We start from the raw sequence: 26,968 nt of genomic DNA, 5'->3' as shown, positions 1-26,968 counted from the left end.
CGCACAGCGTTGCCTGCGATGACAACAAGCTCAGTCCGATGATGCTGTGACACACCGCACCAGACCATGACGGACCCTCAAATCGATCCCGCTCCAGAGTACAGGCCTCGATCTAACGCTCATTCCTTCGACGATAAACGCGAATCCGACCATCACCCCTGGCGAGACAAAACCGTGACTCGTCATTGAATTGCACTTTTTGCCAGTCCTGTCTGGTCCAGCGACCGTGGGTTTGTGCCCATAGGCAACGTTGTTGCCGGTGATGTCTTCTGAGGACCTGCCTTACAACAGGCCTACAAGCCCTCAGTCCAGCCTCTCTCAGCTTATTGCGGACAGTCTGAGCACTGATGGAGGGATTGTGGGTTCCTGGTGTAACTCAGGCAGTTGTTGTTGCCATCCTGTACCTGTGATGGTGTGATGTTCGGATGTACCAATCCTTTGCAGGTGTTGTTACACGTGGTCTGCCACTGCGAGGACGATCAGCTGTCCGTTCTGTCTCCCTGTAGCACTGTCTTAGGCGTCTCACAGTACGGACGTTGCAATTTATTGCCCTGGCCACATCTGCAGTCCTCATGCCTCCTTGCAGCATGCTTAAGGCACGTTCACGCAGATGAGCAGGGAACCTGGGCATCTTTCTTTTTGGTGTTTTTCAGAGTCAGTAGAAAGGCCTCTTTAGTGTCCTAAGTTTTCATAACTGTGACCTTAATTGCCTACCGTCTGTAAGCTGTTAGTGCCTTAACGACCGTTCCACAGGTGCATGTTCATTAATTGTTTATGGTTCATTGAACAAGCATGGGAAACAGTGTTTAAACCCTTTACAATGAAGATCTGTGAAGTTATTTGGATTTTTAAGAATGATCTTTGAAAGACAGGGTCCTGAAAAAGGGATGTTTCTTTTTTTTCTGAGTTTATATCTATACAGTGCCTTTGGAAAGTATTCAGACCCCTTGACATTTTGTTATGTTACATCCTTATTCTACAATGTATTAAATACTTTTTTGCCCTCATAAATCTAAACACAATACCCCATAATGGCAAAGCGAAAACAGGTTTTTAGAAATGTTTGCAAATGTATTCAAAATAAATGTCACACCCTGGCCTTAGTTATCTTTGTTTTCATTATTATTTTAGTTAGGTCAGGGTGTGACATGGGGAATGTATGTGTTTTGGTTTGTCTAGAGGTTTGTACGTTTAATGGGTCAGTGTCTTGTCTAGGTGTTTGTATGTCTATGGCTGCCTAGATTGGTTCTCAATTAGAGGCAGCTGTGGTTTATTGTCTCTGATTGAGAGCCATATTTAAGGCAGCCATAGGCATTTGGGTTTTGTGGGTAATTGTCTATGTTGTACGTTTGTAGCTTGTGTGTGCACTAACGTTTATAGCTTCACGATCGTTTGTTGTTTTGTTTCGTTTTGTTATAGTGTTCGTTACGTGTTTTTTCCCTTCTCTAAAATAAAAGAGAATGTATTTTGCACACGTTGCGCCTTGGTCCTCTCTCTCTCCGCAAGACGATCGTGACAATAAAAAACTGAAATACCTTATTTACATAAGTATTCAGACCCTTTGCTATGAGACTCGAAATTGAGATCAGGTGCATCCTGTTTCCATTGATCATCCTTGAGATGTTTCTACTTGATTAGAGTCCACCTGTGGTAAATTCAATTGATTGGACATGATTTGGAAAAGCACATACCTGTCTATATAAGGTCCCACAGTTGACAGTGCATGTCAGAGCAAAACCCAAAACATGAGGTCGAAGGAATTGTCTGTAGAGCTCCGAGAGCTCCTTGTCCAGGCACAGATCTGAGGAATGGTACAAAATAATTTCTGCAGCATTGAAGGTCCTCAAGAACACAGTTGCCTCCATCATGGCATTACATTAAATGGAAGAAGTTTGGAACCACGAAGACCCTTCCTAGAGCTGGCCTCCTGGCTAAACTGAGCAATTGGGGAAGAAGGGCCTTGGTCAGGGAGGTGACTAAGAACCCGATGGTCACTTTGATAGAGCTCCAGAGTTCTCCTTTGGAGATGGGAGAACCTTTAGGAAGGAAAACCATCTCTGCAGCACTCCACCAATCCGAGTGGCCAGACGGAAGCCACTCCTCAGTAAAAGGCACATGACAGCCCACTTGGAGTTTGCCAAAAGACACCTAAAGACTCACAGACCATGAGAAACAAAATTCTCTGGTCTGATGAAACCAAGATTTAACTCTTTGGCCTGAATGCCAAGTGTCACATCTGGAGGAAACCTGGAACCATGTGAAGCATGGAGTGGGAATGTTTTTCAGCAGCAGGGACTGGGAGACTAGTCAGGATCGAGGAAAAGATGAACGGAGCAAAGTACAAAAGTACAGAGAGATCCTTGATGAAAACCTGCTCCAGAGTGCTCAGGACCTGGACCGGGGCGATGGATCACCTTCTAACCTTAAACACTCAGTCAAGACAATGCAGGAGTGGCTTCAGGACAAGTCTCTGAATGTCCTTGAGTAGCCCAGTCAGAGCCCAGACTTGAACCCGATCGAACATCTCTGGAGAGACCTGAAAATAGCTGTGCAGCGACGCTCCCCATCCAACCTGACAGAGCTTGAGGATCTGCAGAGAAGAATGGGAGAAACTCTCCAAATACAGGTGTGCCAAGCTTGTAGCATCATACCTAGGAAGACTTGAGGATGTAATCTCTGCCAAAGGTGCTTCAACAAAGTATTGAGTAAAGGGTCTGAATACTTATGGAAATGTGATATTTCATTTTTATTTATTTTTTATACATTTGAAAAAATGTCTAAACCTGTTTTTGCTTTGAAATTATGGCATATTGTGTGTAGATTGATGAGGGGAATTTTATTTAGAATAAGGCTGTAAATGTCACGTTCTGACCATAGTTCTTGTGTGTTTTACTTGTTTTAGTGTTGCCACGTTTGTTATTTTTGTATTTTGTAAGTGTTCACGTTATCGTCTATTCGTCTTGATTAAATCATGTTGAGCACAAACTACGCTGCGTCTTGGTCCGATCCCTGCTACACCTCCTCTTCAGACGAAGAGGAGGAAGGCTGCCGTTACAGTAAAGTAACAAAATGTGGGGAAAAATCAAGGGGTCTAAATACTTTCCGAATGCACTTTGTATACAGTACCAGTCAAATGTTTGGACACACCTACTCATTCCAGGGATTTTATTTATTTTTACTATTTTCTACATTGTAGAATAATAGTGAAGGCATCAAAACTATGAAATAACACATATGGAATAATGTAGTAACCACAAAGTGTTAAACAAATCAAAATATATTTTATATTTGATATTCATCAAAGTAGCCACCATTTGCCTTTGCACACTCTTGGCATTCTCTCAACCAGCTTCATGAGGTAGTCACCTGGAATGCATTTCAATTAAAAGGTGTGCCTTGTTAAAAGTTAATTTGTGGAATTTCTTTCCTTCTTAATGCCTTTGAGCCAATCAGTTGTGTTGTGACAAGGTAGCCTTATTTGGTAAAAGACCAAATCCATATTATGGCAAGTACAGCTCAAATAAGCAAAGAGAAATGACAGTCCATCATTACTTTAAGACACGAAGGTCAGTCAATGCGGAAAATTTCAAGAACTTTGAAAGTTTCTTCAAGTGCATTTGCAAAAATCATCAAGCGCTATGATGAAACTGGCTCTCATGAGGACCGCCACAGGAAAGGAATACCCAGAGTTACCTCTGCTGCAAAGGATAAGTTCATTAGAGTTACCAGCCTCAGAAATGGCAGCCCCAAAAAATGCTTCAGAGACACATCTCAACATCAACTGTTCAGAGGAGACTGTGTGAATCAGGCCTTCATGGTTGAATTGCTGCAAAGAAACCGCTACTAAAGGACACCAATAAGAAGAAGAGACTTGCTTGGGCCATGAAACACGAGCAATGGACATTAGACTGTTGGAAATCTGTCCTTTGGTCTGAGGAGTCCAAATTTTAGATTTTTGTTTCCAACCTCCGTGTCTCTGTGAGATGCAAAGTAGGTGAACAGATGATCTCCACATGTGTGGTTCCCAACGTGAAGCATGGAGGAGGAGGTCTGATGGTGTGGGGGTGCTTTGTAGGTGACACTTGTCTGTGATTTTTTTAGAATTCAAGGCACACTTAACCAGCATGGCTACCACAGCATTCTGCAGCGATACGCCATCCCATCTGGTTTGCGCTTAGTGGGACTATCATTTGTTTTTCAACAGGACAATGACCCAACACACCTCCAGGCTGTGTAAGGGCTATTTGACAAAGAAGGAGAGTGATGGAGTGCTGCATCAGATGACCTTGTCATGTTTTGTCTTTGATCATGTCTTGTCCCTGTGCTTCCCTCTGCTGGTCTTATTAGGTTCTTTCCCTCTTTCTCTCTCTCTCTCTCCTCCTGCCTCTCTCCCTCTCCCGCTCTCTCTCTCTATCGTTCCGTTCCTGCTCCCAGCTGTTTCTCATTCTCCTAACGACCTCATTTACTCTTTCACACCTGTCCCCTATTTTGCCCTCTGATTAGAGTCCCTATTTCTCCCTCTGTTTTCCGCTTCTGCCTGGTCGGATTCTTGTTTGATGTTTGCTGTTCCTGTGTCCTTGTTCCGCCCTGTCGTGTTCTTTGCCTTCTTCAGATGCTGCGTGTGAGCAGGTGTCTATGTCAGCTACGGCCAGTGCCTTCCTGAAGCGACCTGCAGTCTGTGGTCGCGTCTCCAGTCGTTCCTCTCTATTGACGAGAGGATTTCAGTTTCCTGTTTTGGATTGACCATTGATAATTCCAGGAGAATCATTATTTGTTTAATACTGGAATAAAGACTCTGTTACTATTACGTCGCTTTTGGGTCCTCATTCACCAGCATAACAGAAGAATCCGACCAAGAATGGACCCAGCGACTACGGATTCTCGCAACACTGCCGTCGAGATCCAGGGAGCAATGCTCGGCAGACACGAGCAGGAATTGTCTGCTGCTCGTCATGCCGTTGAGACCCTGGCCGCTCATGTCTCCGATCTCTCAGGACAGTTTCAGAGTCTTCGTCTCGTGCCACCAGCTACTTCCTGGTCTTCCGAGTCTCCGGAGCCTAGGGTTAATAACCCACCATGTTACTCTGGGCAGCCCACTGAGTGTCGCTCCTTTCTCACCCAGTGTGATATTGTGTTCTCTCTCCAGCCCAACACATACTCAGGAGAGAGAGCTCGGATCGCTTACGTCATATCACTCCTTACTGGTCGGGCTCGGGAGTGGGGCACAGCTATCTGGGAGGCAAGGGCTGAGAGTTCTAACGTTTATCAGAACTTTAAGGAGGAGATGATACGGGTTTTTGATCGTTCAGTTTTTGGGAAGGAGGCTTCCAGGGCCCTGGCTTCCCTATGTCAAGGTGATCGATCCATAACGGATTACTCTATAGAGTTTCGCACTCTTGCTGCATCCAGTGACTGGAACGAGCCGGCGTTGCTCGCTCGTTTTCTGGAGGGACTCCACGCTGAGGTTAAGGATGAGATTCTCTCCCGGGAGGTTCCTTCCAGCGTGGACTCTTTGATTGCACTCGCCATCCGCATAGAACGACGGGTAGATCTTCGTCACCGAGCTCGTGGAGGAGAGCTCGCGTTAACGGTGTTTCCCCTCTCCGCATCTCAACCATCTCCTCCCATCGGCTCAGAGACTGAGCCCATGCAGCTGGGAGGTATTCGCATCTCGACTAAGGAGAGGGAACGGAGAATCACCAACCGCCTTTGCCTCTATTGCGGTTCTGCTGGACATTTTGTCATGTCATGTCCAGTAAAGGGCCAGAGCTCATCAGTAAGCGGAGGGCTACTGGTGAGCGCTACTACTCAGGTCTCTCCATCAAGATCCTGTACTACCTTGTCGGTCCATCTACGCTGGACCGGTTCGGCTGCTTCCTGCAGTGCCTTGATAGACTCTGGGGCTGAGGGTTGTTTTATGGACGAAGCATGGGCTCGGAAACATGACATTCCTCTCAGACAGTTAGGGAAGCCCACGCCCATGTTCGCCTTAGATGGTAGTCCTCTCCCCAGTATCAGATGTGAGACACTACCTTTAACCCTCACAGTATCTGGTAACCACAGTGAGACCATTTCCTTTTTGATTTTTCGTTCACCTTTTACACCTGTTGTTTTGGGTCATCCCTGGCTAGTATGTCATAATCCTTCTATTAATTGGTCTTGTAATTCTATCCTATCCTGGAACGTTTCTTGTCATGTGAAGTGTTTAATGTCTGCTATCCCTCCTGTTTCTTCTGTCCCCTCTACTCAGGAGGAACCTGGTGATTTGACAGGAGTGCCGGAGGAATATCATGATCTACGCACGGTCTTCAGTCGGTCCAGAGCCAACTCTCTTCCTCCTCACCGGTCGTATGATTGTTGTATTGATCTCCTTCCGGGGACCACTCCCCCTCGGGGTAGACTATACTCTCTGTCGGCTCCCGAACGTAAGGCTCTCGAGGATTATCTGTCTGTTTCTCTCGACGCCGGTACCGTGGTGCCTTCTTCCTCTCCCGCCGGAGCGGGGTTTTTCTTTGTTAAGAAGAAGGACGGTACTCTGCGCCCCTGCGTGGATTATCGAGGGCTGAATGACATAACGGTTAAGAATCGTTATCCGCTTCCCCTTATGTCGTCAGCCTTCGAGATTCTGCAGGGAGCCAGGTTCTTTACTAAGTTGGACCTTCGTAACGCTTACCATCTCGTACGCATCAGAGAGGGGGACGAGTGGAAAACGGCGTTTAACACTCCGTTAGGGCATTTTGAATACCGGGTTCTGCCGTTCGGTCTCGCTAATGCTCCAGCTGTCTTTCAGGCATTAGTTAATGATGTACTGAGAGACATGCTGAACATCTTTGTTTTCGTTTACCTTGACGATATCCTGATTTTTTCACCGTCACTCGAGATTCATGTTCAGCACGTTCGACGTGTACTCCAGCGCCTTTTGGAGAATTGTCTCTACGTGAAGGCTGAGAAGTGCGCCTTTCATGTCTCCTCTGTCACATTTCTCGGTTCTGTTATTTCCGCTGAAGGCATTCAGATGGATCCCGCTAAGGTCCAGGCTGTCAGCGATTGGCCCGTTCCTAAGTCACGTGTCGAGTTACAGCGCTTTCTCGGTTTCGCTAATTTCTATCGGCGTTTCATTCGTAATTTCGGTCAAGTGGCTGCTCCTCTCACAGCTCTGACTTCTGTCAAGACTTGCTTTAAGTGGTCCGGTTCCGCCCAGGGAGCTTTTGATCTCCTCAAGAAGCGTTTTACATCCGCCCCTATCCTTGTTACTCCTGACGTCACTAAACAATTCATTGTCGAGGTTGACGCTTCAGAGGTGGGCGTGGGAGCCATTCTGTCCCAGCGCTTCCAGTCTGACGATAAGGTCCATCCTTGCGCTTACTTTTCTCATCGCCTGTCGCCATCGGAACGCAACTATGATGTGGGTAACCGCGAACTGCTCGCCATCCGCTTAGCCATAGGCGAATGGCGACAGTGGTTGGAGGGGGCGACCGTCCCTTTTGTCGTTTGGACTGACCATAAGAACCTTGAGTACATCCGTTCTGCCAAACGACTTAATGCACGTCAAGCTCGTTGGGCGTTGTTTTTCGCTCGTTTCGAGTTCGTGATTTCCTATCGCCCGGGAAATAAGAACACCAAGCCTGATGCCTTATCCCGTCTCTTTAGTTCTCCTGTGGCTTCTACCGACCCCGAGGGGATTCTCCCTGAAGGGCGTGTTGTCGGGTTGACTGTCTGGGGAATTGAGAGACAGGTAAAGCAAGCACTCACTCACACTGCGTCGCCGCGCGCTTGTCCTAGTAACCTTCTGTTCGTTCCTGTCTCTACTCGTCTGGCTGTTCTTCAGTGGGCTCATTCTGCCAAGTTAGCTGGCCACCCCGGCGTTCGGGGTACGCTTGCTTCTATTCGCCAGCGGTTTTGGTGGCCTACTCAGGAGCGGGACACGCGCCGTTTCGTGGCTGCTTGTTCGGACTGCGCGCAGACTAAGTCAGGTAACTCTCCTCCTGCCGGTCGTCTCAGACCGCTTCCCATTCCTTCTCGACCATGGTCTCACATCGCCTTAGACTTTATTACCGGTCTGCCTTCGTCTGCGGGGAAGACTGTGATTCTTACGGTTATCGATAGGTTCTCTAAGGCGGCACATTTCATTCCCCTCGCTAAGCTTCCTTCCGCTAAGGAGACGGCACAAATCATCATTGAGAATGTGTTCAGAATTCATGGCCTCCCGTTAGACGCCGTTTCAGACAGAGGTCCGCAATTCACGTCACAGTTTTGGAGGGAGTTCTGTCGTTTGATTGGTGCTTCCGTCAGTCTCTCTTCCGGGTTTCATCCCCAGTCTAACGGTCAAGCAGAAAGGGCCAATCAGTCGATTGGTCGCATATTACGCAGCCTTTCGTTTCGAAACCCTGCGTCTTGGGCAGAACAGCTCCCCTGGGCTGAGTACGCTCACAACTCGCTTCCTTCGTCTGCTACCGGGCTATCTCCGTTTCAGAGTAGTCTTGGTTACCAGCCTCCTCTGTTCTCGTCCCAGCTCGCCGAGTCCAGCGTTCCCTCCGCTCAGGCTTTTGTCCAACGTTGTGAGCGCACCTGGAGGAGGGTCAGGTCTGCACTTTGCCGTTACAGGGCGCAGACTGTGAGAGCCGCCAATAAACGTAGGATTAAGAGTCCTAGGTATTGTCGCGGTCAGAGAGTGTGGCTTTCCACTCGTAACCTTCCCCTTACGACAGCTTCTCGCAAGTTGACTCCGCGGTTCATTGGTCCGTTCCGTGTCTCTCAGGTCGTCAATCCTGTCGCTGTGCGACTGCTTCTTCCGCGACATCTTCGTCGCGTCCACCCTGTCTTCCATGTCTCTTGTGTCAAGCCTTTTCTTCGCGCCCCCGTTCGTCTTCCCTCCCCCCCCCCCCCGTCCTTGTCGAGGGCGCTCCTATTTACAAGGTACGAAGGATCATGGACATGCGTTCTCGGGGACGTGGTCACCAGTACTTAGTGGATTGGGAGGGTTACGGTCCTGAGGAGAGGAGTTGGGTTCCATCTCGGGACGTGCTGGACCGTTCGTTGATTGATGATTTCCTTCGTTGCCGCCAGGGTTCCTCCTCGAGTGCGCCAGGAGGCGCTCGGTGAGTGGGGGGGTACTGTCATGTTTTGTCTTTGATCATGTCTTGTCCCTGTGCTTCCCTCTGCTGGTCTTATTAGGTTCTTTCCCTCTTTCTCTCTCTCTCTCTCCTCCTGCCTCTCTCCCTCTCCCGCTCTCTCTCTCTATCGTTCCGTTCCTGCTCCCAGCTGTTTCTCATTCTCCTAACGACCTCATTTACTCTTTCACACCTGTCCCCTATTTTGCCCTCTGATTAGAGTCCCTATTTCTCCCTCTGTTTTCCGCTTCTGCCTGGTCGGATTCTTGTTTGATGTTTGCTGTTCCTGTGTCCTTGTTCCGCCCTGTCGTGTTCTTTGCCTTCTTCAGATGCTGCGTGTGAGCAGGTGTCTATGTCAGCTACGGCCAGTGCCTTCCTGAAGCGACCTGCAGTCTGTGGTCGCGTCTCCAGTCGTTCCTCTCTATTGACGAGAGGATTTCAGTTTCCTGTTTTGGATTGACCATTGATAATTCCAGGAGAATCATTATTTGTTTAATACTGGAATAAAGACTCTGTTACTATTACGTCGCTTTTGGGTCCTCATTCACCAGCATAACAGACCTGGCCTCCACAATCACCCGATCTCAACTCACTTGAGATGGTTTGGGATGAGTTGGACCGCAAAGTGAAGGAAAAGCAGCCAACAAGTGCTCAGCATATGTGTGAACTCCTTCAAGGCTATTGGAAAAGCATTCCTCATGAAGCTGGTTGAGAGAATGCCAAAAGTGTACAAAGCTGTCATCGAGGCAAAGGGTGGCTACTTTGAAGAATCTTAAATCTAAAATATAATTTGATTTGTTAACACTTTTTTGGTTACTACATGATTCCCTATTTGTTATTTCATAGTTGTGATGTCTTCACTATTATTCTACAATGTAGAAATAGTAAAAATAAAGAAAAACCCTTGAATGAGTAGGTTTGTCCAAACATTCAACTGGTACTGTATATATTTTTAAGTATGTGATAATTATATTTTCTAAGGGTCATCACATTTCTGTGATTGGTTGTCTAGTGTATACATTTTCTGAGTGTTATTCTGAGTATTAACCCTGTCTGTCTCTCCAGTGAATGTATGTCTGTGAATTAACCCTATCGATCTTTTTAGTGTGTGTTATTCTGTTTTCTTTTTTACAACCCTGTTTCTATTTTTTATGTAAATGCCATGTTATCGAAAGGTCTAGACACCTTTTTTGTGATTTCACTTGTTTTTGGGAAACTTACCCCAAACAGCAAATCACTTCCTCATCCTGGTTGTGCAGTACGTTGTGCAGTATGTTGTGCAGTACGGGGGCCCTGAAAAAACATGAACAAAGGCTCCAAAAACACCCAAATACATCCTTTTAGAAATGGCAAAGCTCTCAGTATAGTGATGCAGGTCTTTAGATGTGGTACACATGAAAATGTGTCATTACGAACTTTATCAGCAATGTTATAGTCCATTTTGTTGCGAGTCGAGCGATACTACTCCGTCCATTCTACAGGCAACTGCCAAAATAAAGGAAACACTTGAGTAAATGAGGGATACAAGGTATATTGAAAGCATGATTCCATATGTGTTATTTCAGAGTTTTGATGTCTTCACTATTATTCTGCAATGTACTTCCACACAGTAGGTTCCAGGCATTTGTAGAACCATTGAAGCTGTTCTGGCGGCTCGTGGAAGCCCAGCGCCCTCTTAAGACACTTTATTATGGAGTTTCCTTTAATTTGGCAGTTACCTATAGCAGCAGTCTAAACAGAGAATGGAACAGCTGGATAGGGGAAATGGCTCGAGTAGCACAAAATGGACTATAACATTGCTGATAAAGTTCGTAATGACACATTTTCATGTGTACAACATCTAAAGACCTGCATCACTATACTGAGAGCTTTGCCATTTCTAAAAGGATTTATTTGGGTGTTTTTGGAGCCTTTGTTCATGTTTTTTCAGGGCCCCCGTACTGCACAACATACTGCACAACATACTGCACAACGAGGATGAAGAAGTGCTTTTCTGTTTGGGGTAAGTTTCTCAAAAACAACTGAAATCACAAAAAAGGTGTCTGGACCCTTCTATAACATGCCATTTACTTCAAAAATGTAGATTTGATTGTAAAAAAGAGAACTTCTCCTTTAACCCTGTCTGTCTCTCCAGTGAGTGTTAATGTGTCTATTAAGCCTTTCTCTCTCCCCAGGCCCAAGCCCATGACTCACCAGTTGTCCAGCCCTGATTTCCATGGTGAGGAGAAGAGCGAGCAGGTGACCAGCATTGGCCAAATCAAACCGGAACTCTACAGACTGCGTGGGGGCGACCAGGGGGAAGGGAAAACGGGGGACAATTGCGGCAAGATCAGCTTCCTCCTGCGCTACGCCTTCAAGTGAGTGAACCGATTCACTTAATTAATCCTCTTCACACCTCGGTCTGAGTGCACTGTTAAATATACATTACATTAAGGCTTAGACAGAGGATCAACAGCTGCTCTGTCATCACAGCTGAGTTAAGGTACTTGCCCTAGAAATTCTATCATTGCAGTGTCAAGTATCACACAGTGGGCAGTTTTTATCACCCATATATACTTTTACATTATGGACTAAATAGTGTACACAAGATAGATAGATAGACATTGTTATTGTAATTGTCTAATTTTCCATACCTTGAGTGCATTCATGCATGCCCCCGTTGTAGGTTTTCTGCAGCACTGGCTCTGTTTATGTAAATAGTGGGCGTGCCCCTCTTCGGAGGGTTGAAGATGGGAAGATGGAGGGAGGACAGAGGAGAGGAGGGAGAGAGCAGGGGCAGTGTAGTACAGTCTGCTAGGTCTGTCTCAGTCTATCTGTGGCTCTGTGGCTGCCTGGTGGGGTCCTTTCTTTCTGCCGTCACACAGAGAAACATTACAATTGAGAAAGAAAGTGCTGATGTTCGAAACACAAGGGAGTGAGAGGCAGTTAGGGTCATGAATTATATATGGTGAGCTACTTTAAACAGCAGACCCTGTCAACACATAATAACACCAGACTGTTATAGCACGAATTACAGACACAGAATTAGAGGGAGAGGGAACGAGAGATAGAGGGAGGGAGGGAGGGAGGGAGGGAGGGAGGGAGGGAGGGAGGGAGGGAGGGATGCTGTTGGTCTATCTCTCTATTTCTACCTCACGTCACAAGATCATTTGTTCTGCTCTGCTTTCTGACACACTGTGAATCTTTGTTAGAAAATCTAGAGAGAGAGGAAACAGACAGAGAGAGCGGGAGAGAGAGAGGGAGAGAGAGATATAATGTGTGTCACCTTCTCTTCACACTGTTAGCACTGTGTGGGATAATTGTAATGTATTTACCATACATCAATGTTAACGTGCTAGACCCGAGCACATTTGGGGAATAGCAGTCAGGACAACAATGTCAATTTTCCCTCGGCCCTCTGGGAAATGTATTTTCTATTGACACTGTAGTTAAAAGCTGACACTAGTGCTGTGGGAATAGGGCGGTTTCCAGCCATTGTCTGTGAGGAATAGTATAGCGAATTTCCCTCTGACAGATCAGTAATAGGTGTATTTTCTGCCGAGTTCTTCTGGGACCGTGTTAGTAGGCCGTCATTGTAAATAAGAATTTGTTCTTAACTGACTCGCCTAGTTAAATATAGGTTAAATATATATATATATTTAAAGGTTGTCTTTTTTTCCTGCTCTTTGTTGTCTTGATGTTCAAACGGACATGTGAGAGTAGGAACACTACAGTGTTTGTTGTTGTAATGAGGTAATGTTGTTGAATGTGACATGCCATCAGGGCCAGCTTTTATACAGGACTCACCTGGCATTTTCAATTATGCTTTATAAAACTACACTGCTCATAGTCATAAGGACTACAGTTCCCAACACGTACTGACAGTGTGTATCGACTTCCAAGCGGAGATGATACTGGACTTAAAGTAAGTAGATAGACTTAAGAAATACTAATTGGACATGTTTCTCTGATTAACGTGTTTATCCAATTTAAATATAACTTCCTAATTTACTAATGACGGTATTAATTTTATCCCTGATTTGATGTGATTGTAGGATTGGGATGTTTACCTGATTTCCTTAATTGGACGTGATTGCATGATAAACATGAAACCTGATTGGATGCAATCATGTCGTCAACAGGCTTATCTCAGTCCTGATTGGGCCAGATGATTAAACAGTGTGTTTGTCTGAGCTGCTATTGGCTATTGCTTGGTGGTGCTCTCTTCCCCAGAGTTCACGCTGTGCTCCTAAAGGCCCGTAATGAAGTGGTGACACGCTCGTTAACGCAGAAGGACAGGGTATAATGAGGTCTGATTAAAGGCCTGCCAGCCATCTTCACTCTCTTAATTAAATCCCTCATAAGTAGTTCTGCAGACAGACCACTGGACGTAGGCGTTTAGACGGACGTCTTCGCGTGTGTGTGTATGCATGTGTATATGTGCAAGACTGTGTATGTGTGTGTGCGGGCGTGTGTGTGTGACCCAGACTGACCATAACACAGTGGAATAGCCTACTATGAGGAGTATTAATGGCTTGGCTTCTCTCACTGGAACTGCTGGAGCCGATCTGTAGCTTTGTAGCAATGGATTATGCTACTTGTAGAAGTTGCTCTCATTCACAGATCTACCTTCCTCAAATTCCCCATTAGTAGGGAGTAAACCCTTAAATCAGTGTCAAGGGCTGCTTCATCCTGGACCTCAATGGATCCCCATCGACCCACTTCATAGATACAACATACTCTCCTAACCACTCCACTGTCTCGCTATCTACTCTGTAGCCCTATGTCTGTCCAGGTAAGTTTGACATATAGATTGTGTTGTGTGTGTGTGTCCCAGACGGTGAGTCTAACATAGATTGTATATGTGTGTCCCCGTCTGCAGTACAGAGCAGCTAGTGGTAAAGATCCTGAAGGCTGTAGACCTGGCTGCCAAGGACGCCAACGGCTTCTCAGACCCCTACGTCAAGATCTACCTACTGCCAGACAGGAAGAAGAAGTTCCAGACCAAGGTAACACATTGATCAAGCCTGATCCCAGATCTGTTTGTGCTGTCTTGCCAATGACCATAAATACATTGGAAGAGTACAAACAGATCTGGGATCAGGCTGTCATTTATTACACTTGTCAGTTTTCACACAAATTGGGCTGGTTTTCAGTCCAGTTTGAAGGCACAGTAAAATACTAACCTGACAAACGTGTAGTTTCACTCTGATGCCAATTGAGAAATTTGTCCATGCATAACTTGGAGTTCTGTGTGAATCATCCATTGATGTCACCCAGAGATTTGTGTATGCATTACCACGAGAGATTTGTGCGGAGTTTCATTGCCGTTTCTCAAATTACTGTCAGTAATTTATTAGAATTTACAAATGCATAGTCTACTCCCTTACACATTGGAATTAGCTGAGATTTCATTCAGCCTAATCTGAATAAATATGTTAGGCTGTCTAGCAGACTCTCTTGCAGACTCTCTTGTTGACTCTTGTTCTCTCTCTCCCTCTCCCCCCCTCTCCCTCTCCTTCCCCTTTCTCCCCCCTTCACCTCTATCCCGCTTTCCCTCCTCAATTCCCCCCTCTCCTCTCTCCCACAGGTCCACAGAAAGACCCTAAACCCTATCTTCAACGAGACGTTCCAGTTCGGTGTCCCCCTGGCAGAGCTGCACTCCCGGAAGCTACACTTCTCTGTCTACGACTTTGACCGCTTCTCCAGACACGACCTGATTGGCCAAGTGGTTGTGGACAACCTTCTGGACTTCAGCGAGGGCACAGGGGAAAAGCCTGTCTGGAGGGACATCGTGGAGGGCACTGCGGTGAGAGAGAGAGCCCATGCCTAACACCATAATACCAACGCAATGCCACCACTATGTTACCATGATGACACCACTATACCACTATAATATCGCCACTATAATGCCTCCACTATGCCACTATAATGCCACCACTATGCCAACACTATGCCACTATAATGCTACCACAATACCACCACTATGTATGCCACTATAATGGCATAGCGGTGGCATTATAGTGGCATAGCCACTATAATACCACCGATATGCCACTATAATGCCACCACTATGACACTATAATGCCAACACTATGCCACTATAATGCCATCACTATGCCACTATAATGCTACCACAATACCACCACTTTGCCAACACTATGCCACTATAATGCCACCGATATGCCACTATAATGCCACCACTATGACACTATAATGCCAACACTATGCCACTATAATGCTACCACAATACCACCACTATGCCACTATAATGCTACCACTATACCACCACTATGCCACTATAATGCCACCGATATGCCACTATAATGCCATCACTATGCCACTATAATGCCACCACTATGACACTATAATGCCAACACTATGCCACTATAATGCTACCACTATACCACCAATATGGCACTATAATGCTACCACTGTACCACCACTATGCCACTATAATGCCACTATAATGTCACCACTATACCACCACTATGCCACCAATATACCACTATAATGCTACCACTATACCACCAATATGCCACTATAATGCCACCACTGTACCACCACTATGCCACTATAATGCCACTATAATGTCACCACTATACCACCATTATGCCACTAATATACCACTATAATGCTACCACTATACCACCAATATACCACTATAATGCCACCGCTATACCACCACTATGCCTCTATAATGCCACCACTATGCCACTATAATGCCACAATAATGTCACCACTGTGCCACCAATATACCACTATAATGCCACCACTGTACCACCACTATGCCACCACTATACCACCAATATGCCACTATAATGCCACTATAATGTCACCACTATGCCACTATAATGGCACTATAATGCCACCACAGTACCACCACTATGTCACTATAATGCCACCGCTGTGCCACTATAATGCCACCGCTATGCCACTATAATGCCACCGCTATGACACTATAATGCCACCGCTATCCACTATAATGCCACTGCTATCCACTATAATGCCTCCGCTATGCCACTATAATGCCACCGCTATGCCACTATAATGCCAACGCTATGACACTATAATGCCACCGCTATCCACTATAATGCCACTGCTATCCACTATAATGCCGCCGCTATGACACTATAATGCCACTGCTATCCACTTTAATGCCACCGCTATGACACTATAATGCCTCCGCTATGCCACCATAATGCCACCGCTATGCCACTATAATGCCACCGCTATGCCACTATAATGCCGCCTCTATGCCACTATAATGCCACCGCTATGCCACCCTAATGCCACCGCTATGACACTATAATGCCACCGCTATCCACTATAATGCCACCGCTATGCCACCATAATGCCACCGCTATGCCACCATAATGCCACCGCTATGCCACTATAATGCCACCACTATGCCACCATAATGCCGCCGCTATGCCACTATAATGCCACCGCTATGACACTATAATGCCACTGCTATCCACTATAATGCCACTGCTATGACACTATAATGCCGCCGCTATGCCACCATAATGCCACCACTATACCACTATAATGCCACTGCTATCCTCTATAATGCCACCGATATGCCACCTTATGCCCCCATATGCCACCATATGCCACTATAATGCCACTATAATGCCACTGCTATGCCACTGTAATGCCATTGCTATGCCACTATAATGCCACCGCTATGCCACTGCTATGCCACTATGCCACCACCATGACCACTGGCTGTGCCGAGTTAGGAGGAAGCAGGGGAGAGTGTTTAAATAGCCTTTAGATCTAGCGCAATTTAACTTTTATCTTCTTGGGGACATTGAAAGATTGACATTTCATTAATGTACTGTGATGACAGTTGCCTTCAGTTTGAATATGCTGCCCGTTTAGATTGTGACACCTGTCATGTCTCTGTGGCAATTATCAATGATGCCTGCTTCATGGTTTAGCAAACCAAATGCAAGATGGTGGTCTCTTTTACAGACCCTGCTCTCAGCCTGTGGCTTTGGGTATTACTGGCTGACTGTTTCCACACGTTTGCTGGGATCCGTGTTTGAACCCTGACCTCTGACCTCTGTGTGTGTGTTGTACAGGAGAAGGCTGACCTGGGGGAGCTGAACTTCTCTCTGTGTTACCTGCCCACGGCAGGTCGGCTCACCGCCACTGTCATCAAGGCCACCAACCTCAAAGCCATGGACCTCACCGGCTTCTCAGGTGACTTACCTACTGACCGCAGCACACTGACCGCAGCACACTGACAACAGCACACTGACCGCAGCACACTGACCGCAGCACACTGACCGCAGCACACTGACAACAGCACACTGACAGCAGCACACTGACCGCAGCACACTGACCGCAGCACACTGACCGCAGCACACTGACAACAGCACACTGACAACAGCACACTGACAACAGCACACTGACCGCAGCACACTGACCGCAGCACACTGACCGCAGCACACTGACAACAGCACACTGACAACAGCACACTGTCCGCAGCACACTGACAACAGCACACTGACCGCAGCACACTGACAACAGCACACTGTCCGCAGCACACTGACAACAGCACACTGACCACAGCACACTGACCGCAGCACACTGACAACAGCACACTGACCGCAGCACACTGACCGCAGCACACTGACCGCAGCACACTGACAACAGCACACTGACCGCAGCACACTGACCGCAGCACACTGACCGCAGCACACTGACAACAGCACACTGACAACAGCACACTGTCCGCAGCACACTGACAACAGCACACTGACCGCAGCACACTGACCGCAGCACACTGACCGCAGCACACTGACAACAGCACACTGACAACAGCACACTGTCCGCAGCACACTGACAACAGCACACTGACCGCAGCACACTGACAACAGCACACTGTCCGCAGCACACTGACAACAGCACACTGTCCGCAGCACACTGACAACAGCACACTGACAACAGCACACTTACCGCAGCACACTGTCCGCAGCACACTGTCCGCAGCACACTGACAACAGCACACTGACCGCAGCACACTGTCCGCAGCACACTGTCCGCAGCACACTGACAACAGCACACTGACCGCAGCACACTGTCCGCAGCACACTGTCCGCAGCACACTGACAACAGCACACTGACCGCAGCACACTGTCCGCAGCACACTGTCCGCAGCACACTGACAACAGCACACTGACCGCAGCACACTGACAACAGCACACTGACCGCAGCACACTGACAACAGCACACTGACCGCAGCACACTGACAACAGCACACTGACCGCAGCACACTGACAACAGCACACTGACCGCAGCACACTGACAACAGCACACTGATCACAGCGCTGGGGGTCGTCTCTTCTGTTAGAAACAGCCTGACAAGACTCACATCACACATTTTGTATTTCAACTATTATTTGAATGCAATTAGGCCTGCATAAACAGATGGAGCAAACACATCAATTGACTGAATTCATGAATATTTGAATATTGATATGTTACATTCTGTACATATTGCCCAAATAAATACTGTTCAACTGTTCCAAACGCAATGAAGTGCCAAAAATCTGTTTTGTGGCAATGTTGGAAACACAAGCAAATAGCAAAAATCATAAACGTTGGAGTGCTAAAAACCGCAGCCAACAAACAACCAAATGCTTTAAACACAACCATGTCCTGGCCTGACGGATGGCTGGGACTTAGGTAGCTGATGATGATTTCATGAACGCCTAACTAAAGTAATTGAGTTATTAATCCTGCCTGTGAGGATGTGAGGATCCTGCATTACCACGGTAACAGTTACTATACTGACGAAATGACACGCTAAATTATGAGGCCACACCGTTATTATTGCTTTTATGATTAGGAGATTATTAGAATGCCTAACAAAGCATAAAAAAATCCACCATAAAATCAAATGGTAACTCTCAGTGTTCTGTAAGTTTTACAACGGACTAGAGCGGCAGTTTTTATTCTGTGGTAATTGACGTGAATCCCCCTGTTTTACTTTGGACTTAATCCCCCTCGTACAAGGGGCCTAGATTTGTATGTCTTATATGTGTTAAAGACAGATGCCTGGACGTGGGAGTATAATTTGTTAATAGCCTGCTCAAGGTTTGTCTCTTATCTTTGTCCCTCTCTTTCTCTTCCTCTATTTCTTTCTCTCTCTCTTTTTCTCTCTCTCCCTCCCTCTTTCTCCTTCTCTCAGACCCGTACGTGAAGGCTTCTCTGATATGTGATGGCCGCAGGCTAAAGAAGAGGAAGACATCCATTAAGAAGAATACATTGAACCCCACCTACAACGAGGCTCTAGTCTTTGACATCCCTCATGAGGACATCGACAGGGTGTCCATCATCATCGCTGTCATGGACTATGACTGGTAAGAAGAGACCTGGGCTGTTATTACTTTATTACTGGACAATGGGAGTTTTATAAGTTTGTGTGGGATGTGGATGTAATTGATACCATTATAATACTGACTATGTATTTGGATGGTTGCTGTTGTTAATTGTTAGATAAGGGTATGTCTGTTGTTAATTGTTAGATAAGGGTGTGTCTGTTGTTAATTGTTAGATAAGGGTATGTCTGTTGTTAATTGTTAGATAAGGGTATGTCTGTTGTTAATTGTTAGATAAGGGTATGTCTGTTGTTAATTATTAGATAAGGGTATGTCTGTTGTTAATTGTTAGATAAGGGTATGTCTGTTGTTAATTGTTAGATAAGTGTATGTCTGTTGTTAATTGTTAGATAAGTGTATGTCTGTTGTTAATTGTTAGATAAGGGTATGTCTGTTGTTAATTGTTAGATAAGTGTATGTGTGTTGTTATTTGTTAGATAAGGGTATGTCTGTTGTTAATTGTTAGATAAGGGTATGTCTGTTGTTAATTGTTAGATAAGGGTATGTCTGTTGTTAATTGTTAGATAAGGGTATGTCTGTTGTTAATTGTTAGATAAGGGTATGTCTGTTGTTATTTGTTAGATAAGGGTATGTCTGTTGTTAATTGTTAGATAAGGGTATGTCTGTTGTTAATAGTTAGATAAGGGTGTGTCTGTTGTTAATTGTTAGATAAGGGTATGTCTGTTGTTATTTGTTAGATAAGGGTATGTCTGTTGTTAATTGTTAGATAAGTGTATGTCTGTTGTTAATTGTTAGATAAGGGTATGTCTGTTGTTATTTGTTAGATAAGGGTATGTCTGTTGTTAATTATTAGATAAGGGTATGTCTGTTGTTAATTGTTAGATAAGGGTATGTCTGTTGTTAATTGTTAGATAAGGGTATGTCTGTTGTAATTTGTTAGATAAGGGTATGTCTGTTGTTAATTGTTAGATAAGGGTATGTCTGTTGTTAATTGTTAGATAAGGGTATGTCTGTTGTTATTTGTTAGATAAGGGTATGTCTGTTGTTAATTGTTAGATAAGGGTATGTCTGTTGTTAATTGTTAGATAAGGGTGTGTCTGTTGTTAATTGTTAGATAAGGGCGTGTCTGTTGTTAATTGTTAGATAAGGGTATGTCTGTTGTTGGTAGTTGTTATTTTTATGGTGTGTCGCAAGGTTATTATAGTAAACTGAAACTAAAACAAAACACTCAAAACCATTTAGTAAATTTAATTATAATAATTAACAAACCCATTTGAAAAATTAAAACTGTACTGCCTCCAAAACGAAATAAAATAAAAACCATCATGAATTATGTTTTTGGGGGGCAAAAATCAAACAGGGTTTTCAAGCTAAACTAATGATTGGTTGACAATAGAGCCTCCCACAATGCAGGTGATGACTGCAGGATGAAGTTGGTGAAGAGCAACTGCTGAAACTTGCAGTTTACTGCAGTCAAAACTTCATGACCTTTGATCATATGATTTTTGTAAGTTCATGTAATTGACATGTAGGCTCCAGTCTGACAATTTTTATCACCAGAATGCAACACTTTAAAAGGCGGTGACCAACGATGGAGCTTCAACGCTCCTGGTTGTTGCGGAAATTGACCCACCACTACTGTTTACTTTGTGCATCTATGTCATCTCCCTGAGTGTACCTTTAAACCTAACCTAACCTATGACCTGACCCATCACCTTATGCATTACTGCCCCACAGTGGCAAGAAGTGACATTCCAGAAAACACAAGAACTAAATGCATATTTTTATAAAAAGTAAACTAAATAAAAAACAAGGTAAAGTAGATCTGAAAACTAACTGAAACAAAACTGAATTTCGAATAAAAATCTTAAAAATAATAGGAATATAAACAATAATAACTTTGTAGTTAGCATTCTGTTACGTTGATAGACATTGTTATTGGGTTGGTGTGTAGTTAGCACTGTGTGGGTCTATTACGTTGATAGATGTTGGTGTGTAGTAGGACGGGTCATTCTGTTACCTTAAAATAACTGTCCAGTGTTAAATATGATCTATTATTACTTACAATATGAGTGAAATAGTTTTCCTTCCAATTTTTTAAAATGATGTATGTTAAGAAGCTTTTCTGTGTTGGAATAGTGTGGGCGTACCCCAACAGAATGATGTGGGTGTATACCGGTTGTTAAAAATATCCTCCTCTAGACCGCTGATTGCCCAGCTCATCCTCCTCAGGAGTATAACACCATACTCTATGAGGAAGTAGCAAGCATTTTGAAACGGTCTGTATGAGATACAAGTTTGAGGTGTTTTTTCTCCAATTCATGCTTTGGCCACTAATACGAGTACAGGATGAATAAACACAATTATTTGGGTATGAGTTAGCAGAATATGAACTTTGAAAAGTGTGATTTTCACTGTACAGTTAGTTTAATAGACGTTGTTGTGTACTAGCATGGGTCAGTCTAAAACATTGATAGACGTTATTTGTTTGGTGTGTAGTTAGTACTATGTGGGTCTGTACAGTTGATAGACGTTGTTATTTGGTTGGTGTGTAGCAGTGGTCTGTTGAACACATAGCTGATTGTCCCTGTGAGTCAGACTCCTGGTGGACTCCTCCTGTTTTACATGAGGATGGGGGCCTCATGAATAAACATTGTTTATGCTAATGCTAATGGAAATAGTGTCTGGTGGTGAGACACTGTGTAACCATGCCAGTGTGTATCTATCTGGCACTCTCTATCACACCCTCCATCATCACACCATCGCCTGGCTGGTGTGTGTTTGTGTTTTCTTTATTATTATTAAACCCATGTTGTAGGTTATAGTATCTCTATAGTTGTGTGTGTGTGTGTTATCTTTTATGCATTTAAAACCCAGGTTATAGCATCTCTATAGTTCGATGTTTGTGTGTGTGCATGCATGCGTGTGTTTGTGTATGCTATGAATGTGCTCTCCATTGGTATTGAAACCTTTGTAATAGTCTCTGTATATTGTGCGCACACTATTGAATATCCAACCTCTGTGGCCGCATTCATTTTCCCAGCACTCAAGGTTGATAAATGAGGCCTACTTTGCCTGTTCGTCACAGTCTCTCTCCCTCTCCGTCTCCATCTCCCCCCCACCCACTCTCCCCCCCCCCCCACCCACACTCTCTCTCTCTCTCTCTCTCTCTCTCTCTCTCTCCTCTCTCTCTCTCTCTCTCTCTCTCTCTCTCTCTCTCTCTCTCTCTCTCTCTGTTCTACTGCTCTTTCTCTCTCTCTCTCTCTCTCTCTCTCTCTCTCTCTCTCTCTCTCTCTCTCTCTCTCTCTCTCTCGCTCTCTCTCGCTCTCTCTCTCTCTACCTGGCTGTGTGTTGGTCAGTATTGGTCATAATGAAGTCATAGGAATGTGTCGTGTGGGCAGTGACGCTGAGGGTCCTGGGAGGGAGCACTGGACTGCCATGCTGGCCAACCCCCGCAAGCCCATAGACCACTGGCACCAGCTCGTCGAGGTAATTATGTGCATGATGTGATGTGTGTGTGTGTATGTGTACCGTTGAGTGTGTGTGTGTGTGAGTGCGTGACTACAGTGCTTTTTTGTGCAGGCCTGTGCTCTCATTCTATTTTCCTACTTCATGTATGTAATTGTACTTGGCCTTCTTTTCCCCTGTTCTAACTAGTCTTTGTTTTTCTATTCAGTCGTTGCAAGTAACCACACATACATACAGTAGTCTGGGGGACGCATGAATCAAGCGTCTCAGAGTAGGAGTGCTGATCAGTTTTTCCTTTTAGATCACATTGAATAAGATGACACGGACAGGGGGGACCTGATCCTAGATCAGCACTCCTACTCTGAGATGCTTGATACATACTGTACAACAACTAGTCTGTCTATTCATCCACTCACCATATTTTTCATTAGTAATGAAATATCTATTTTAGCATACATTTACCTTTGTTATCTACAGTGTCTGTGTTGGTGATACTAACTCTGCTTTAATATATTTTTCCAGGAGAAACTTGTGGCCTCATTTGTGTCAAAGAGTCCCGCAGCCTCTCCCAAGCCTCACATCGTGGTGGACAGTCCTCACTCTGAGTAGAACTGTGAGTAGAACTCTTGGTTCAATGCTCTCACATGCAGTGCCAATATCAGTGTTGGAGTCCTTTCCATTTCAATTCAGACAAATTAGTTGTATGATTTAGAAAACATTGTCATTACAAAGGACGGCAATTTCTGCTTCATGAATTAGATTGAATTGATTTCCTGCATTGCCTTTATTGAAGTGGACCCCAACCCTGACACACAATTTTTCAATATTCCATAGCTTTCTGTGGAGGGACCTATATAACCACAGCTTTGTGACTATAACCTTGGTGAATGTGATCCAGCTGAGACTCAGAGGCTGTTAGGCAAGAGTATCTGTACCATCTAGATGTTATGTACCCCACCCCCTGACTTACTGTACTCTAAGGCTCTGTTCTCTGTTTATGTTTCTTCTCACCCGCACTGTCTCTCCTACTTTATCTCTCTCTCTCTCCTTTTCTCCCCAGGTTATTATCATCTTTCCAGTTCCAGACTTTCCTTTCATTCTGCTCATCTGTGAATAATTCTCTCCATCAAACAAAGAGAGATAAGGAGACACATCGACTGCTACTGCTGTTCTACTGCTACTGCTGAATATTACAACTCCTGTCCTGTCGCAACGAAGCACAGGAAAACAGAATCTACATTCTATACAAGCAACCTTTAGAACGCTGACACACACACACACACACACACACACACACACACACACACACACACACACACACACACACACACACACACACACACACACACACACACACACACACACACACGCAGTGCTTCAGGTTAGTGCCAGTAATTCATCCAGGAGGGGTGTGATGATGCACATTTCTTCCTCCAATCAGACCTGGGCCTAAGGTTTCTGCACTGTATGGACTTCAAAAGGCAAACCGTGTCAATGCTTTACTTTAGGCCATTAGTATACAAGTGTAGGAGTTAGGAAACATCCATGTAGTGTTTTCAGCAGGACAAACATCAGTTGTGGAGACTCTAGTCTAGTCCATTCTTGAGGCCTGGTTTGGGCCTACCCTCTGGATCTGGGCTTTTCTGGCTTTTAGCTGGAGGAAGGAACGTTTGCCGGTTGTTATTATTGATGTCAGGGGAGGGAGAAATGTGGATGAACCCATCTGCTGAAGCATGTTACGTAACCTTGAAATGTGTCCCTTCAAATCATTATTTTGTCACCTTCTTCATGGTGCTCATTAATGTGAATTTGCTTTTATTTTTCTATTTGTTTGGTTTTGGGGGTTTGTGTAATATAATCATCCAGAAAGGAATTTATCCATACCATTTTTTTACGATCCACTAAGGATGTGACCGTGAGTACTTGAAGACCTGAACTATTTGAGCGCCTTGGGATGTTACAGGAATAGTGTTCCCCTGTTTGGACATACTGGCAGACTTTACCCCAGAGGACTCTACAGGGGAACTGTGATGAGGACGGACCTGCTCGGCTTGGAGTGCACTTACTGGAAATGTATCCTACAGGGAAGGATTTCACCATTATATCGAATTTTTCTATCATTCCAAGATTTTGTTTTTCGGGAAAGACATTATTTAATTTGAAAAGAAAAAAATTGTCTGCAGTCCATCATGTCTCCGACTGGACGACAACGTTAGAAGGACACACACATTTGTGTTGCTTTGATTTGTGTGTATTTCTGTGTTTGTGTGTGTGTGTTTTGTATTCGTGTGCGTCTGTGTGTGTATGCCTGTGTGTCTGTGTGTGTGTCACTGTGACCTTCTGTGTGACACCTTTCTGTGCTCATGCCGTCCCTATCTTCTACCGGTCCTCGCGGCCCCACACCATTCCTAGCATCCACAGACTGAAACTCCTGTCTTTGAACAAAATGTGTCTTCTGTCCTGTGTGTCTTAGAGGAACCATTTTTGTGTAGGACCCATTGCACTTGGTGGGGAGTGGGATACTTATGATCCCTGATGAACAGTCGGTCTCTCACAGAGATTAGAGTGTATTGTCTGTGTTGTTTCCCAGATCAGCTGTCAGTCACTCAAAAGTGCCCCCCCTGCCTGATCTAAGTAACTGTGTTGGTTGTGTACTTCTTTTAGTAAATGTGTACTGTGTGTCTGAGGGGAAACCAGTTGGCACCGTGATGTTAGATAAGTCTTGATTACTTGAGGTAGAATTTTTGGGCTGAGTAATGACTCTTTTATGTCCCCTAGCAGTCCCTCCAAACAGGGAGACAGAGAGGGGGTAGCCATGTCCTTTATCTTTAGTGAAATATGATGACCCCCTGTTGATGCTCTGCACTTCCTCTTTAAGCACCATGTGGCTACTGCCATGAGAGAACCATGTCTACCACCACTTCTGCTACTATAACCTCAACTAACAGCACTACTAATCCTATGGCTGCCATTTCCCCTTAAACGCATTCAGGGGGATCCAGTTACTATTCCAACTTCAGGCCAAGGAAGTGCAGGGATGCTTACTGGTATGCTTGGTATGTACACAGATTAAAGCCGTATATCCCATATCATAGCCAGAAGTTTTCCATCTGGAACTGTATGTCAGCTCAGGTTGTTCTGGGAGGTCATTGATCTGCCTGTATAAGTAGATACTATAGTATTGATCCATTGGCCTATCTCCAGGCTCTGTCTCTATCCCTCACAATCCACATGATTCTCTGCCCCATAACACTGTGGTGTTAGCACTCACTCAGCACTGGAGGTTGCTAGTGTGCTCTCAGTATTACCCTCCACCTCTCTCTCTCTCTCTCTCTCTCTCTCTTTATATATATATATATATATATATATATATACACCTTTCTCTTTCCCCCTTTATCTCTTTCTATACCTGTCTCTTGCTCTCTTTGATTGCTTGTTCTCCCACTCTATTTCTGAAAACTCCCTTTTCCCCACTTCCCTCTCTCGCCACACAGCCATTCACCCCCCCTCTCCGCCTCCCTCCATCTTGCCCGCTCTCTCTGTGTGTAGGACTCCTCTCTCCTCTGTCTCTCTCAGTGTTAGTGCAGTTCTGAATGGACATGGGGAAACGTGTGTGCATGCTTATATTAACATGAATGATGTCAACTTGATGCAATGAAAATTAAATAAGTGATGCTTTAAGCAAAACCTGACAATGAACCTGATATTAATATTACTAATGACGAAAATGGAGACCTAGCAATCGTTATCTCTGTAATCAAAACAATGATGATAAATAACATTGTTTATCCTGTATATCTTCATTAAATAGTTATTCCTGATTTAATTTTTGATTCTTTAAAAAATATATAATTTCTTCAGAAGTTTACTTTTTATATGGGTTAAACAGATAAATAGACATTTGAACAGAAGTGAGACATTCAGTCAGGATGCTTGTTTCAGCCAGAGAACTAGGGGGAGGAGGGTGAAGAGGAAGATGATGTAGGTGAACGTGTGGGAGATGTTGTGGCTGAAGCAATGATCATGGAAATAAAGGATATGTATCATCCAGCCTCA

At 44.8% G+C, this 26,968-nt stretch overlaps 1 protein-coding gene across 3 annotated transcripts in view; it reads left to right on the top strand.

Moving 5' to 3' along the window:
* LOC139565448 (synaptotagmin-C-like) overlaps window positions 1–26,968 on the top strand; it is a 51,029-nt gene extending 24,061 nt beyond the window's left edge. For all 3 annotated transcript variants that reach the window (XM_071385803.1, XM_071385806.1, XM_071385804.1), the window contains 8 exons: window positions 11,285–11,467; window positions 13,972–14,098; window positions 14,680–14,898; window positions 17,180–17,300; window positions 19,294–19,465; window positions 22,804–22,933; window positions 23,435–23,525; window positions 23,973–26,968. In XM_071385803.1, the coding sequence (XP_071241904.1) occupies window positions 11,285–11,467; window positions 13,972–14,098; window positions 14,680–14,898; window positions 17,180–17,300; window positions 19,294–19,465; window positions 22,804–22,933; window positions 23,435–23,521 (1,039 nt within the window). In that variant the 3' untranslated portion in view covers window positions 23,522–23,525; window positions 23,973–26,968. The remainder of the gene's footprint in view (window positions 1–11,284; window positions 11,468–13,971; window positions 14,099–14,679; window positions 14,899–17,179; window positions 17,301–19,293; window positions 19,466–22,803; window positions 22,934–23,434; window positions 23,526–23,972) is intronic.

The sequence above is a fragment of the Salvelinus alpinus genome, chromosome 36, assembly GCF_045679555.1.
Source record: "Salvelinus alpinus chromosome 36, SLU_Salpinus.1, whole genome shotgun sequence".
Taxonomy (NCBI): domain Eukaryota; kingdom Metazoa; phylum Chordata; class Actinopteri; order Salmoniformes; family Salmonidae; genus Salvelinus; species Salvelinus alpinus.
The sequence above is the reverse complement of the archived record's forward strand: the minus strand, read 5'-3'. Positions and strand labels throughout refer to the sequence as shown.